Raw genomic sequence first — 16,892 nt, 5'->3', positions numbered from 1 at the left:
TGTCATCGGGGATAACAACGCTCAGGTCGGTCTGGAGGAGGAATTTCGACCGGTAATTGGACGATTCAGCGCACACCGACTGGCAAATGAACGTCAAAACACATCGGGGTGCCAACATCGACTAGGACCACTACCTAGTGATTATGGAAAAAAACCCATAAGCTATCCGTTGTGAACAACATACGGTGCCCGCCAAGTTATAAAGTCAGCCATCAGCAGGGTAGCGGAGAACGTCCTAGGTCGCGAGCAGTAATGCTGCGGAGAGCCACCCGTCAGAACGTGGAGCGGTACAAACAGAAACGGAGACAACAAACCCAACTCTTCCAGGAAAAAAAGGGCCGCCAGGAGGGGGAGGAGTGCGAAGAACTACAAGAACAGCTGTACCGCTATATTGAAACACGAAAGTTCTATCAGAGATTCAACGCATCCCGCAAAGGCTTTGTTCCGCGGGCCGAAATGGACAGGGATAAGGAGGAGAATATCTTGACGGATGATCGTGAGGTGATCGAAAGGTGGAGACAGGCAGGAGACCATAACAGCGACGCAGGAGACTCTGTCGGTGCAGCAAGCAACGGAGATGTGCCACCCCCATCGATAACCGAAGTTTTTGATTCTATCCAAAGGCTTAAGAACAACAAGGCACCTGGAAAGGGCGGTATCGAAGCGGAGCTTCTCAAGATGGGCCCGGGCAAGTTGGCCAGTTCTCTGCATCGGCTGATTGCTAAGATTTGGGAAACGGAATGCCTACCGGAGGAGTGGAAGGATGGGGTTATTAACCCCATCTACAAGAAAGGCGACAAGCTAGATTGTGATAACTACCGAGCGATCACTATCCTGAATGCCGCCTACAAAGTGATATCCCAAATAATTTTCCAACGGCCGTCACCACTAACCAACAGATTCGTGGGAAGTTACCAGGCCGGCTTCATGGAGGGTTGGTCCACAACGGACCAGATCTTTACTCTGTGGCAGATCCTCCAAAAATAGCGCGAATACAGAGTCCCTACGCATCATTTCTCCATCGACTTCAAGGCGCTTATGACTTTGCGGATGATGTGGACACTGTCGGCAGAACATTTGAGGCGAAAGCGGATCAGTACACCAGACTTAAATGTGAAACAGAGAAGTTTGGACTGAAGATATATTCATCTAAAACGAAATACATGCTAGTGGGTGGTGCTGAGCGTGACAGGGCACGCCTAGGTATTGTTGTGATAATCGACGGTGATGAGTTTGAGGTAGTTGACGAGGTCGCGTACCTTGGCTCAATGGTAACTGAGAACAACGATACCAGCCGTGAGATTAGGAGGCGAATCATCAGCGGGAGTCGTGTCTATTATGGACTCCACAAAAAAATACGGTCGAAACGTCTAAGTTCTCGCACAAAGTGCAGCTTGTACAAAACGCTTATCAGACCGGTTGTTCTCTACGGGCATGAGACGTGTACAATGCTTGAAGAGGACCTGCGAGCGCTCGGAGTTTTCGAACGACGGGTGCTGAGATCTATCTTTGGCGGTGTACAGGAGAACGGAGTGTGTAGACGGAGAATGAACCATGAGCTCGCGCAGCTCTACGGTGAACCCAGCATCCAGAAAGTGGCCAAATCTGGAAGGATACGTTGGGCAGGGCACGTGGCGAGAACAACGGACAATTACCCTGCAAAATTGGTTCTCACCTCAAATTCGGTTGGTACTAGACAAAGAGGAGCACAAAGAGCAAGATGGTTAGATCAGGTGGAGCATGATCTGGCAAGTACGGAGTGCCCGCGGGATTGGAGGCGGGCAGCCATGGACCGATCAAGTTGGCGGAATTATGTTGTGCATGCCATGTCTTAGGACGTACGGCCATATAAGTAAGTAAGTAAGTAAGCATCATCCCGATTACGGAAATTTCTCTAAATAAGTGGTATTTGGTAATATCTCGAAGCCAAAAGTCACTATTTTGAGTTTCTAAATGGCTAGATTTGATCTCCGCTCTCCGGGTATCATTTCAATACTGGAATGAACATTTCTGGCTGTTTCTCATAACCGGAAGTTATCACTTCGATTTGAAAATAGCGTATGAGGACGAGTTTTATTTTATTTAGTTCAGTTCGCAAATAATGAGAGATGTTGTAACTCTCCCTTCGTTTGTCTTCGCCATTGAAATACAGAAAAATCAATATCGCGGGAATATCTCTTATTTGAGAACTCATGAATACAGAATAGAGTAACACGATGATCATGTTTGTTGTTTAGGACAAACTCGCTGTTATCCACCCCCCCCCCTCACTTTTTCTTTCCACACTAATGAGATAGATATATTGTAAATTTATTGTAACATATACGCTACTATAAGACCTTTATTTACCGAATTTCAAAATATTTAAGCGTTTCTACAGTACTACATAAAGGTTGACAACACTCATCCACCCTTTCTCATTTCTCTTAACTACGTCACTGAGATATAGTAAAGTCTCAACTGCCCGAGTAAACCGAGTCGCAAAACCCAGTCCTATACTCGAGAAGATCTATGTACAAATTTGCCTAATGAACTTTTCAGTAATTTACATATGATGAAGTCTAATGAAGCCCCTCCTTACTACGCCACTGAGATACAGAACAATAAATTCCGTAGAAACATACTTGAGAACTCACGTATACAAAATGGTACGGTAAGGTCAAGTAAAACCCAAATAAGGTCAAGTAAGGTGTTGAGGAATTTACAAATATTAAATTTAGCCCCCCCCCCCCACTGCAACGCTTATGGAAAGATAAATTTAAAAGTCTTTGGAATACATCAGGTACTATAGATTTTACATGCCGAATTTGATGATGATCTATTCAGCATTTTAAGATCATGCCAATGAAATACAGAAAAGTCTCAAATGACACAGTTACGTCACTATAATACGCTTAATACTAAAAATCGTCTGTAAATAAATTTGCACAGTTATTGGGGAGGAAGTTTTCACGTTCATTAACTACAAATAATCCCCTATTGTCTACGCTTATGAGTTAGAGCAAAACTCATATATTTGTGACGCTTTCCGTACTCGAATACCCTTAGATACTTTACTTCACTTTGTTGGCTAACGGACCGTTCACCGGTCTAGGGCTGAACGAATTAGAGTTGTCCAGCTTCTTCTGTCTTGGGCAGCCGTTCTCCAATCTCCTCGTACACCAGCAGATCGTGTATCTTCTTCCACCGCGTGCGAGGCCTACCATGGACGGCCTCTTTCTGGTTCTGTACTGAAGATAGTTTTTGCGGCTGTCTAGTCAGGCATTCTGCCTACATGTCCAGCCCACTGAAGCCTGCCCCGCTGTTTTACCTTCACTATATCAGCATGTTTGTATACCTGGTACAACTCGTGATTCATGCGTCTGCGCTACACTCCATCTTCCAGTTTACCGCCAAGTATCGATCGCAAAACTTTATGCTTAAAAACTCAGAGCTTTCGTCGATCAGCTTTCTTCAGCGTCCATGATTCATGTCCGTAAAGGGCCACCGGGAATATCAGCGTCCTATAGAGCGCTAGCTTTGTGCGAGTTTGCAAACTACGAAACCTTTGCTGGTTACGTAGTCCGTAGAAGGCAGCTGCAACTCGTCGTTTCACTTCACGGCTCATATCGTTGTCACATGTCACAAGCGTAAAGATAAACGAATTCGTCAACCACTTCTTATTGTTCGATCTCGAATATTCTTATGTACAAATTTTCGAAGTAATCGGTTCAGTAGTTTTTGAGTCTATTGGTGACAGACAGACAGACATTCGGATTTATAGATATAGATATATTCCGGGATGACCGTACGGGAGAAACTTTGATTTTAAATTTGGAGCAAAGATATATGTAAATGAATAAATTTGCTGGGCTAAGATATTTATTTTATTTTTTTCTCTCAACTTTTCTCAACGATTTCAAAGATGTGTTAGGCATATCAATTGCGAACTTAAAAAAAAAACGGAAAATACAAGCATTGAAGGATGATGCCTTGTAAAAAATCATAAGGGTTGTATGCAAAGCCAGGACCGCAAGGCTGACGTAGAACTACATAAGGTTGTTTGTTATATTACTTGTTTTGTATATGTTCGAATTTTATAGAGTTGAAGTGCTACCCAATATCAGTGTGCACATACATCACTGAACAGGAATGGAACAAACACTATACAACACAAACAAGTTTCAATAGCCAGAGTGCATGCAGATTAAAGTAACATTTATCTTTTAATTCTAGCGCAAAAGGAGAAAATATTAATACTTCAACAACTTGTTTGTTGTTCTTATAAAGATACTTGTTATTCAATTTCATATCGGATTTAATGTTGATGTAACACACATGAAGCTGTTTTCACATTGAAAATTTGACGCCCCATATATTTTAAATGCCAGCATCCCAAAACGTTTGTCTGTTGTCAAAATACGGCAACTTTTCATTAGAGGAAGTGCCGGCTAATTTACCTACTCCTGATGCTGCCCGCAACTGCACAAAGGCAGCTTTTCACTAGTGGAAGTGCCGCTGCACCAGCTGGCACTGCCACTATCGCTGCTAATACCCCCGCTGAACCGCTGCTGCTACTATCCGCTGCCATTGCTATCTGTTACACTGCTTACTGCTAAGTAAGGACTGTTGTAGTCGCTGTCTAGAACAAATTAGGCTGAAACAGGCTCTAATAAAAGTAAATTGCAAGTACTCCAATAGTTCTTCCAATTTACTAGGTCTATGAATCTGTCGACCGTGCTTGGTGCAATCATGGACGACCAATCAGATCATTTGAATTCGGCGTTTTAACAACAATTGACTGTTTTCAGTAGTATAGCTGCTTGCATATTAAGGCTAGACAATTTTGAAGCTTTAATTATGCAATAACTCAAGTTTACTTGATCATTTTTGAGGTTTTTTTTATTAAAATAACAAAAACTGTTCGAATGTTGCATATTACTGAAGGAAAAGATAATTCAGTACGTTTTGAAGGCAAACTTATAACTGTTCCATCTTTGAAAATAAAGTGTTATCATTGAAAGAGAAAATATTACCTCTTCAATTAGGCATTTAATTCATCTTGAAAAAAAAAATTGCTGTTTAATTCCATATCGAATATGATACTGGTCGCATCTTTGCGTTATCACTGACAGTGCGAATAAGGTATTCCTTCTTCTAACACTGTAAATTTGATGACTTTGTGTTTTGAACGCCCGCTTTTCAGAATGTTAGTGCGTTGTTAAAATGATGCAACTTTTTGTTGGATGCATCTTCCACTGATGCTGCTCGCTACCGCACAAGGGTAGCATTTTAATAAAGGAAGTGCCACTGCACAACACTACGGACCAAATGTTCATCTTGTGACAAATCGTCGGTAAATTCAGCTCGCAGACTTGCCATCTGTTCATAGACTTCAGGGCAGCGTCCGACTCAGTTAAGAAAAATGAGTTACGACGGATAATGCGCGAGCATGGTTTTCTAACAAAACCAATTAAACTGATACGTGCCACCCTTGACGGTTGGAGAACATTCCATGGATTGCATAACCTGCCTGCAAACCAGTAAAAAACTAGCACTTTTCAAAACACTGTTACTCGCGGTAGACACTGAAAAAGACTGAACGGCGAGCTCTGAGTGTTTTTGAGTGTAGAATCTTGCGTTCAATCCTTGGCGGCAAACGGGAAAATAAAATTGGCACAGACGCATGAACCGTGAAGTGTACCATGCTTATAAATCGGTGGACATAGTCAAGCGGATAAAACACGGCAGACTTTAGTGAGATGAGCATGTAGCTAGAATGCCGGAGGAATGATCAGTAAAAACTATATTTAGCAAGAATCCCGTTAGAGGCCGTCCACGCTCATTGGATGTATAAACAAACCAGTGACACTAGGGTAGTTCAAAAGTTACTTCTTGACAGAAATACATACTAACATTTAAATATTTGTAACATATTGATGGGATGAAACTCTTTGAATTGAAACACTTTTTGTATCCACTAAAAATCCATATAAGCCTTCAGAACGTAACCAGTCTGTATTCGTTCTTTTATTAAGCCAAAAAGGTTGCGTCCAAAGGCATGAAAACACTTGCATTAACACCATCTATTTCAGCTATATTTTAAAGTGTAAAACGAATGTTTCTCATTCAAACTGCCAAAAAACAGTTGAACAGGATTCATTATTTTCGGGTTAGCCATCTTTTTTACTGGCGTAATTCTTCGAAAATTACAACCAATCTTTTCAATTTTCACTTCCAATGAACGCAGCATCCTTTCAGGTACACTAAATTTTCATCTCTGCAATAAAAAAAAATTATATGAAAATTACCGTATCCATTGTTGCCACAATAGAAACTTAAAAAAAAAACGGAAATCTCAATTTATGGCTGGAACAGGTTTATTAATAACTATTACAATTAGCTTGTTCACATTGATGTTCTGTATCTTAATATTGCAGGGTTGACAACAAACTACGTTGCATTACGTCAGGTAGTTGAAGACAAACGTCCACTTTTAGTGTTCTTATCAGAGACACATATTGTCGATATTGAAGCATTTAATCAATATAGTATTCCGGGATATAACGTTGCTGCTTGCTTATCACACTCTAGACAAACTGGCGGTGTTGCTATTTATGTCAGAGAATCGGTTCAGTTCGAGCTTTGCCGAAACGAAGCTAAGGATGGTAACTGGTTCTTGGGCATTACAGTAATTCGTGCCATGAAGTTGGGTAATTTTGGTGTTTTATATCATTCTCCTAATACCGGTGACCAGCGTTTCCTTGAAATATTGGAAAACTGGCTTGAGGAATTTCTTGATTTTAGTAAATTGAACATATTGGCTGGTGATTTCAATATTAACTGGCGAGATGATGCAAATTCGAATCATTTGAAGCGCTTAATTGAATCTTTCAATTTAAAACAAAGTGTTGACGAATATACGCGCATTTCCCAGCGAAGCAGAACTTTGATTGATCATGTTTATTCCAATTTTGATTCTATTCGTTCAGTTACGAATTCCGATATGAAAATAACCGATCATGAGACATTAATGATTAATGTATTAGATATAATGATTGATAACAATGGTTTAATAAAATTGAAATGCTGGAGAAAATATTCGAAACAGACTGTTTCGAATCTTGTTGAAAGAAGCTTGGATTTTCCAATCGCGGGCCGTAATTTAGATGATTCGGCAGCTGTTCTTACAAACATCTTGAAAACGTGTACGAATCAATTAGTTGAACACATATTAGTTTCTCTGAAAAACTCGAACATCTGGTACAATTTTGATCTTTTGCGCCTTAAACGCAGGAGGGATAAATTGTACAAAAAGTTTTGTAGGTCTAACAGGCAGGATCATTGGAAGGAGTACACGATCGCGCGTAATAAGTATTCACAAACGTTAAAAAAGACGCGTTGTGAATATATACAGAGGAAGATTATTCAGCATCAATAAAACAGCAAAGAGTTATGGAAAATTTTGAAATCTTTATTAAAACCTAGTAATAATAAACCGCGGTCCATAACTTTTGATGGCACATTAGAACAAACAGAACAAGTAATTGCTAGTTAGTTCAATGATTATTTCATCAATAGTGTTTCATTGATCAGTTAATCAATTGAACTGGTCGATGAACCGGATGAAATAAAACAGCCGACTAACGTTGATAGTAGATTTGATGGTTTTCACCCAATCACAATGGATGACCTTAAAAATATTTGTTTTTCATTAGGTAAAACGGCTGGAGTAGACAATGTAAATGCTAGGGTCATTCAAGATTGCTTCAATGTTATTGGTTTCACTCTGCTGAACCTTATTAATGAATCATTGCTAACTGGGCACGTGCCTAAAGTGTGGAAAGAATCGTTGGTTGTTCCGATTCAAAAGGTTGCTGGAACGATTAAAGCCGAAGATTTTCGTCCCATCAACATGTTACACACGTTAGAAAAGATATTAGAACTCGTTTTTTTTTTTTTTTTTTCTTCACATAACATTTATTTGACACGGCACAAATACAATTTAATGTTTAACGGCGCCAATTATATCTGATGACTTAAAAACTAAAGCAAATTTTTTATCCTCGCTGCCGACTACGAGCTGAAATTAAGTCTAACTTAAAACTAGCATGGGATTTCCAATCAGTGTTTTGTTGTTCAATGGTCGTCTGATAATCGTCGAATGGCATGTATGGATTCGTTCTGCTGAGCCACGATGTCGTGAGTTGGGACAGAGGCTCGTAGTCCTTGGGTCCTGGTTCTATTGTGCGGGGTCTGGTTGCTGGTTTTGTGCTTAAAGTTCAAACGTGTTCTTGTCGTTTTGTTGGGTGTAGACGGAGGGGAACGGGACTAGACTGGGGCATGGATGGATTTCAGGAAAACGTATATAAGGGACATGTAGGATAGGTCACGGCTCGCCAAGACATCACGAACAGGAACAGCCGGCTGTCTACCCTCGGCCTGCAGGGAAGCTATCAATTTAGACCTGGCGTCACAGTGTACAGGGCATGACCAAACAACGTGCTCTATGTCGTGATAACCTTCACCACAGGCACAGATACCACTTTCCCCGAGCCCAACACGACGGAGGAGCGCGTCAAATCTATAGTGATTGGACATAAGCCGGGACATCACGCAAATGAAATCCCGACCTACATCCAACCCCTTGAACCACGGGTTCGTCGATACTTTGGGGATTATGGAATGTAACCACCTTCCCAATTCCCCTCTGGTCCAAGCATTTTGCCAACTGATGATCGTATTCTGACGTACAAGTGCGAAAAATTCATTAAAGGCAATTGGTCTTTCATAAATATCACCTTTTATTTCGCCCACCTTAGCCAAAGAGTCCGCTTTCTCATTACCCGGTATCGAGCAGTGAGAAGGCACCCACGCTAAGGTAATCTGAGTAGATTTTTCGGATAAAGCACTCAGATGTTCCCGTATTTTCCTCAGGAAATACGGAGAGTGCTTAACATCTTTCATCGATCGGAGAGCCTCAATGGAACTGAGACTGTCCGTAAAGATGAAATAATGGTCCGTGGGTATTTTTTCGATAATCCCTAGGGTGTACTGAATTGCAGCTAATTCTGCGACGTAAACAGAAGCAGGATTATCGAGCTTATGGGAGACGGTTGAATTGTTATTGAAGATACCGAAGCCAGTGGACCCATCAAGAAGTGATCCGTCAGTGTAGTACATATTGTCGCAGTTGATGTTTCGATATTTATTGGAAAAAATTTTAGGGATCTGCTGCACGCGTAAATGATCCGGGATTCCACGAGTTTCTTCTATCATGGATGTATCGAAAAACACAGTAGAATCAGAAGTATTTGATAAGTCGACACGATTTGGAATATTCGAAGAAGGGTTAATATTTTGGGACATGTGATTGAAATACAATGTCATAAAACGGGTTTGAGAATTAAGTTCGATTAACCTTTCAAAATTTTCAATCACGGGACGGTTCAAGACCTCACATTTGATTAGAATACGAGAAGACAGGCTCCAGAAGCGGTTTTTCAATGGTAGTACTCCAGCTAAAACCTCCAAACTCATCGTATGGGTCGACTGCATGCAACCTAAGGCGATACGCAAACAACGATATTGTATTCGCTCCAGTTTGATCAAATGTGTGTTTGCTGCGGAGCGGAAGCAGAAACACCCGTATTCAATAACAGACAATATCGTTGTTTGGTAAAGCCTTATGAGGTCTCCTGGATGGGCTCCCCACCATTGTCCGGTTATTGTACGAAGAAAATTCACTCTTTGTTGACATTTTTTCATCAGATACCTCACGTGACAACCCCAGGTGCCTTTAGAGTCGAACCAGACACCAAGATATTTGTGTACCAAAACCTGAGAAATCGTTTTACCCATTAATTGTGTTTGAAGCTGAGCAGGTTCATGCTTCCTAGAAAAAACTACTATCTCAGTCTTCTCCGGAGAGAATTCGATACCTAGCTGTAAAGCCCAAGCAGACAAATTGTCCAAGGTATCTTGCAATGGTACTTGCAAATCGGCAGCTTTGGCTCCTGTAACAGAGATTACACTGTCGTCTGCAAGTTGTCTTATCGTGCATGAATTTGCCAGACATTCGTCGATGATATTTACATAAAAGTTGTAAAGAAGGGGGCTTAAACATGAGCCCTGGGGAAGACCCATGTAGCTAATGCGAAAAGTTGCCAAATCGCCATGCGTAAAATGCATGTGCTTTTCGGACAACAAATTGTGCAAAAAATTGTTCAAAATTGGAGAAAATCCTTGTCGGTGAAGTTTACCCGAAAGAATGTCAATAGAAACGGAATCAAAAGCCCCCTTAATGTCCAAGAACGCAGACGCCATTTGTTCTTTACGAGCATACGCCAGCTGAATATCTGTTGAAAGCAACGCAAGACAATCATTCGTCCCTTTGGCACGGCGGAAGCCAAATTGAGTTTCTGATAGTAGACCATTTGATTCGACCCAGTGGTCTAAACGACGGAGTATCATTTTTTCCATCAATTTCCGGATACAGGATAGCATTGCAATCGGCCTATAAGAGTTGTGATTAGAAGCTGGTTTCCCTGGTTTTTGGATGGCGATCACCTTCACTTGCCTCCAATCCTGCGGTACAATGTTTTGCTCCAGGAACTTATTGAACAAGTTCAACAAGCGCCTCTTGGCATTGCCGGGTAGATTCTTCAACAAGTTGAATTTGATTCTATCTAATCCAGGCGCGTTATTGTTACAGGACAGGAGGGCAACTGAAAATTCTGCCATCGTAAAAGGTGATTCTATCGCGTCGTGGCCCGGAGACGCATCGCGAACAATATTTTGCTCAGGAACAGAGTCCGGACATACTTTCCTGGCAAAATCAAATATCCACCTACTTGAAGACTCCTCGCTTTCGTTGACCGTTACGCGATTCCGCATTCTTCGGGCTGTGTTCCAAAGAGTGCTCATCGATGTCTCCCTCGACGTCTCGTTCACGAACCGACGCCAATATCCACGTTTCTTTGCTTTAGCCAAGCTTTTAAGCTTGGTATCAAGCTCCGAATACCGTAAATAGTCGCCAGGTATACCTCCCGTCTGGTAGGCCTTAAACGCGTCGGATCTTTGCGTGTAGACATCGGAGCACTCTTGGTCCCACCACGGAGTGGGAGGCCGTTCTTTGATCGTTACGCCGGGATATTTCTTCGTTTGGGCTTGCAACGCGGCGTCGAGAATCAAGCCCGCGAGGAGGTTGTATTCTTCAAGTGGTGAATGATGTTGAATCGACTCGACCGCTTTTGAAATCATTTCCTCGTATAACTTCCAATCGACATTTCGTGTGAGGTCATACGGAATGTCAATTGGTCGCATGCGAGTTGACCCGTTAGTAAATGAAATAAGAATAGGCAGATGGTCGCTACCGTGAGGATCGAGGATTACCTTCCATGTGCAATCCAACCGTAGCGACGTCGAACATAAGGATAGATCCAAAGCGCTTGGGCGCGCTGGAGGTTTCGGGATACGTGTCATTTCACCGTTGTTTAAAATAGTCATGTCGAAGTCATCGCAAAGGTTATAGATTAAAGAGGAGCGGTTATCATTGTATGGGGAACCCCAAGCCACGCCATGAGAGTTGAAGTCTCCCAAAATCAAACGTGGCGAGGGAAGAAGTTCTATTAAATCAAAGAGCAGCCGTTGCCCAACCTGTGCTCTGGGGGGAATATATATTGAGGCAATACAAAGCTCTTTACCTTGTATTGTCATTTGACATGCGACAACTTCGATGCCTGGAATCGAGGGGAGGTTAATACGATAGAAAGAATAGCACTTTTTAATCCCTAAAAGTACTCCTCCATATGGGGTGTCTCGATCAAGGCGAATAATATTAAAATCATGGAAGTTGAGATCAATATTTGAAGTAAGCCAAGTTTCACAAAGGGAAAATGCATCGCATTTGTTTTTATTTATCAAAACTTTAAACAAATCAATTTTTGGTAAAATACTTCTACAATTCCACTGTAAGACAGAGATAGAATCCTTCATATACGCAGTTGAATTAGGCATCGAAGGATACAATCGCTGCAAGGAGAGGCCATTGGGCAGTCAACTGCTTCAAAAATGATCTAACTGTTGGGAGGAATGCTGTAAGAAAAATTTTAATTGGATCGGGTACATTGAAAGTTTCAAAAATCCAGTCCACAATGTCAGAAAATTTCACTAATCCAGAGTTTGTTTCATCAACTGGGAGTGTAAAAGGAGCAACTGGGGTTTTAGATGTTCCTGGCAGTGCTGGGAACTCCTTCTGGGACTTTAAATTTGCCAGCCCAGGAGGAGTTTGCTTCGGTTTTTCCGCAGCACTGTTTGGTTTGTTTGTAACTTCCATTTCACCTTGAGAAATCTTAGGACCTTTTCTGGGAAGTTTAGGAGAGGAAATATTTTTCCTCTTTCTAGACTCCCCAGGATTGGCGTAAGACGCTCCCGCTGGTGAATCGTCAGAATCGGTTTCATCAGAGGACAACAGATCGAAGGGGTTCGAAGTAACGGGAGTAGTGGTAACGGCCTTCTTCAGCATGTCAGCGTAGGAACGCTTTGAACGCTCTTTGAGAGACCGTTTTATTTTATCCCTGCGCTGCATGTACACCGCACATGTCGAGAGCTCATGCAGATTTTCTCCGCAGTGAATACACTTTTCAGCGTTAACACTGCAAGAATCTTCCGCATGAGACTCCCCACACTTGCCACAACATGCCTTATTGCAGCAGTAGGCGGCTGTATGGCCTAACTGCTTGCAATTCAGGCAGTTCATGACGCGGGGCACGTAGAGCCTCACAGGGAGACGAACCCGGTGGATCGAGACGTGGCTTGGTAGTGCAGACCCGGCGAACGTAACTCGAAACGAGTCTGACGGAGTGTATACTGTTTTGCCACCGATGATCGATGCTGACCGCAATTGCTTGCAGTCGAGCACCTTTACTTCGGGACACGTTTTGTTCTTAAAGCACCCTTTGGCACTTTGCAGTATACACTCGACGGACAGACTCGAATCGGTTATGACACCGTCGATCTCCACGTCTCGTGCGGGTATGTAAACGCGATACTCGCGTGTGAAGAGCTCAGAGCAAGCTATATCGTTGGCCTCTTTCAGGTTACCGACCACGACACGGAGCTTGTTAGGCCGGACCTTGGAAATTTCGGTCACGCCCTTGTACTCCTTCGTCAGGTCTTTAGAAATCTGCAAGAGGTTCAACTTTTTCGATTTCGGTCCTGCCTTTGGCCGAAAATAAACAGTATAGCTGCCCTGGGCTCCGTCTGGGTAAAGCCTGGGGCGAGGGGGGACTGAAGAATGAACAGGGGAGGGGGTAACAGAAGGGTCAGGGTCAGAGGGGTTCGGGGATGGTGGCGCGGGAGGCGAGGGATCTACATCCATTGCGCTAAGTCTAGCGCACTAGCGCTGACAAGAACACGTACCTTTTTATTTCTCCCTTCCAGTAAGGTTGGTTGTCCGATCGTTCGAAGTAGCAGCCGTTACAGCCAGCAGCACCAATACAGCAGCACCAAACAGCCACCAGCAGCGAGCCAGGTGTGAGATCACTCCACACAGCGATACAACTCGCTGACACTGATGGCTTCTTCTTTTTCCTCGTTTGTGTCTCGTCCACTGCTGTAGCACAATCCAGCCAGCAGCCAAATCGGCTTGCGCACCAGCTGGCAGTCACGATGCGAAACAGTTGCACAAAGGCACGACCTTGAACCCGGATTTATTTCACTCGACCAGGCAAACAATGCCAACACTTGTTCACACGTCTTTTGTTTTATACTCTATCGGACCGATCACCAAACACGTCCAGTACTGATGCGTGTTCGGCACAGAATGATTAGAACTCGTTGTTAAAGGTCAGCTGATAGAATATTTAAATAGTAACTCGTTATTAATTCCGGAACAATCTGCCTACCGGGAAGGCCATTCGTGTGAAACAGCGTTGAACTTAGTACTAGCGAAATGGAAAGACAACTTAGAGAATAGAGACACAATATTTGCTGTTTTTTTGGATCTAAATCGCGCTTTTGAGACAATTTCTAGGCCCTTATTGTTGAACACAATCAAGCGCTTTGGAATTTCGAGTACTGCATTCAGATGGTTTGAGAGCTATTTGTATCTAGTATCTAGTCCCGTGGATAATGATCTGGGAGTTCCACAGGGAAGTGTATTAGGGCCCCTTTTATTCATTATGTATATAAATGACATGCGACGAGTTTAACGTTTTTGTGATATCAATCTTTTTGCCGACGACACCGTATTATTCATTGCAGCTATGAATGTAGAAGAAGCCGTTTCACACTTGAACGAAGATTTACGTTCTCTAAACAGATGGTTGTAGTATAAGCAATTGAAATTAAATATAGATAAAACTAAATATATGATTTTCTCGCGCACCGTTGTAAATGACGATGTCTCTGTTTTGATTGATGATAAGGCAATTGGTCGCGTTCGGGAGATTAAATATCTTGGCGTGATTATTGATGACAACCTAAAGTTCAACGCTCACATTGACAATGTCATCAAGAAAATTGCCAAAAAGTATGGAATTCTATGCCGTTTGAAAAACGAATTAACGATAGGTAGTAAAATACAGCTATACAAGTCAGTCTCTCCACATTTGGATTTTTGCCCTACCTTTTTGTTTTTGGCCAATAACACACAATTATTGAGGTTACAGCGTTTGCAGAATAGAATAATGCGTTTGATTTTAAATTGTGATAGATCAACTTCCTCTACCTTTATGTTGGACGCTTTGCAATGGTTATCCGTGAAGCAACGAATTGTTTATTTGTCAATGGTGTTCATTTTTAAAATAATTAATGGTTTGCTACCTCAATATTTGTGTGATCGAATTGAAAGGGGAAGAGATTTTCATAGATATAACACTAGAAACGCGGATGAAATAAGAACTTCTAACTTCTTTCTCTCTAACAAGAGCTTCACAAAATTCATTGTTTTATAAAGGTATAGATTTTTTCAATTCGATGCCAAGACATGTTAAACGTGCACCAACGCTTGCGGAGTTCAAGAGACAATGTATTTCACACGTGAAAGTTTCTGTTGTACAGAACGAAAATTAAAACTTTTATAAAATGACGAGAGCTTATCTGACGAAGTTTAAACAACGGATTTATTTTGGATGAACTATTTATTTTTGGAACCTATCTATTTATTTTTCGTTTTATTGAAGCATGTAACTGCCGAAGTTTTTACGAACGGATCTGATTGTGTTGTAAAATTTTATTCATATTTTATATTAGATCTTTTTTAATATGTAATGTAATAACAAAAACTACTGTGTTCGTCACGGTGGTGATGATGGATTTTTTCCTTAATGTTGTTGTAGCTTTAAAAAATAATAGAAAGTGACTACATAAGTTTGAGCCTCGCGCGCGGAATTCAGATATAAATGGATTCTTTAACAATGCTTAGAGAAAAATCATGAAGTGGTTGTGGTTAGTCTGGCTGAAGGTCATGAAAACCCTGTGCTAGTTTCGTGTAGCTCTATAGCTCTTCACATTTTTACCGATGTGAATCAAGTAAACAGTTTTTGAAGAAGTTTATATCTGGAGGTAAAATCAGTTCGTTTTTTTTTGTATAACTGATTTCAACGTGACTACATTAATTATCTATAGATAAATCATCCAGCTCAAACCTTTGTAGGGGTATGTGGCGGGACCATCATCATTATCATCATTGATGCTGTCTAAGCTAAGAGACAAGCACGAATCAATTATTCAAAACAATGAATCAATTGCTTAGCAAACGTAGGATCACCTTGGTAGTGTCCGGCACCGGAGATGGACGCAGACAAGCAACAAATCTTGAATCTTACTTCCACTGAACATTTCAGATTTATGCAAAAATTAATCCGTACAGGCAGCGGATTACATTCTCGCTAGAGGTCCAATCGCTCTCGCCAGTGGAAAGCTGCTGGCTGCTGCTGCTGCTACTGCAAGGGAAGTCGGCTGGCGATAGGCGAACGGGCAAAACGAGCAGATAAAAGCGGAGACGATAACAATTAAGCGATAAATGAATTGCGCCCGCTTACCCATGCTGCCGTTTAGTTGGCCGGTTTGTTTGCTCCGGTTAGCAGAACGACAACGGAGGCGCGCCGGCTCACACAGAAATCAGAGCATGGTGCTGCTGCTGACTTCCACCCCCTCGCATTCGTTTGCCACGTTCTAAATGGTGTGCACGACATGTGGCTTCGGTTTTGCTGCTGGCTGGTGACGAAATTCATTCTCTTTGCTCTTTTGAAGCAAGTGACAAGCTCCAGATTCATTATAACAAACAATCAGGAGAAAAATACGGAAAACATTGCCTGCCAATGTGAGCTGGGATTCGGCCAGACAGTGATCGGACTTTGATTGGGGTGTCTCTAAAGCGAATCGGCACCCACTCTAACCTTCGGTACCGTCCCGAATGTCTCTGATAGTAAATTCCAACCATTTCAATTCGCTTCCTCAATCGATAGTACGAAACGAGAACACCCTTCAAACCAACCGAACGTCCGTTTTGAACGCTCCGTCCATAGGGTGAGGAATTTGAGGTTCATTAAGATTTTTGTCTTTCTTGACGGGCCGATTCGAGCGAGACAAGTGAGCAAACAAATGAAAATGAGAGGAAAAAATGTACGTCCGAAGCTGTTGATTTGGTGTTTTTTTGCGCGGCTCGAATTGTTCCCTCTCTCCCTTCCTGCCCACCCGGACGGCTCGATCATATGAGGAATTGATAATCAGGACGCTCATTAAAATTTAATCTGGTGCGATCGTCGTCAGCCGCGCCAGAACCGCGCTCACCAAATAAGGCACTAACGAACCGAGATATCTCCGATGAGTATCTTTCAGCTGGGAGTTGTAGGAATTGAAGAAAACTCCTACCGATCCTGTGCCGGTCACGTTCGACAAAGAAATGC

General features: G+C 42.1%; 2 protein-coding genes across 9 annotated transcripts in view; one reads left to right on the top strand and one right to left on the bottom strand.

Annotated features, from left to right (window-relative positions):
• The window catches only part of LOC129733257 (LIM domain transcription factor LMO4.1), a 677,190-nt gene that overhangs the window by 136,472 nt on the left and 523,826 nt on the right, over positions 1-16,892 (bottom strand). The gene's annotated exons all lie outside the window — the stretch shown is intronic.
• Positions 457-15,952, top strand: LOC129728212 (uncharacterized). The gene is made up of 3 exons (XM_055686631.1): positions 457-688; positions 1,033-1,532; positions 15,854-15,952. The coding sequence occupies exons 1-3, from the start codon at positions 457-459 to the stop codon at positions 15,950-15,952; spliced, it is 831 nt and encodes a 276-aa protein (XP_055542606.1).

Source organism: Wyeomyia smithii, chromosome 3 (assembly GCF_029784165.1).
Source record: "Wyeomyia smithii strain HCP4-BCI-WySm-NY-G18 chromosome 3, ASM2978416v1, whole genome shotgun sequence".
In the NCBI taxonomy this organism is placed as follows: domain Eukaryota; kingdom Metazoa; phylum Arthropoda; class Insecta; order Diptera; family Culicidae; genus Wyeomyia; species Wyeomyia smithii.
This window is presented reverse-complemented; position numbering and strand designations above follow the sequence as displayed.

Excerpts from the sequence above, each read along its gene's own strand:
- LOC129728212 (XM_055686631.1), top strand. The coding sequence starts at position 457 with ATGGACAGGGATAAGGAGGAGAATATCTTGACGGATGATCGTGAGGTG. Across the intron at positions 689-1,032 it reads GCTTCTCAAGATGGGCCCGG|GCGCTTATGACTTTGCGGAT; the intron begins GCAAGTTGGCCA and ends ATCGACTTCAAG. Across the intron at positions 1,533-15,853 it reads GCGGTGTACAGGAGAACGGA|GCAGCGGATTACATTCTCGC; the intron begins GTGTGTAGACGG and ends TAATCCGTACAG.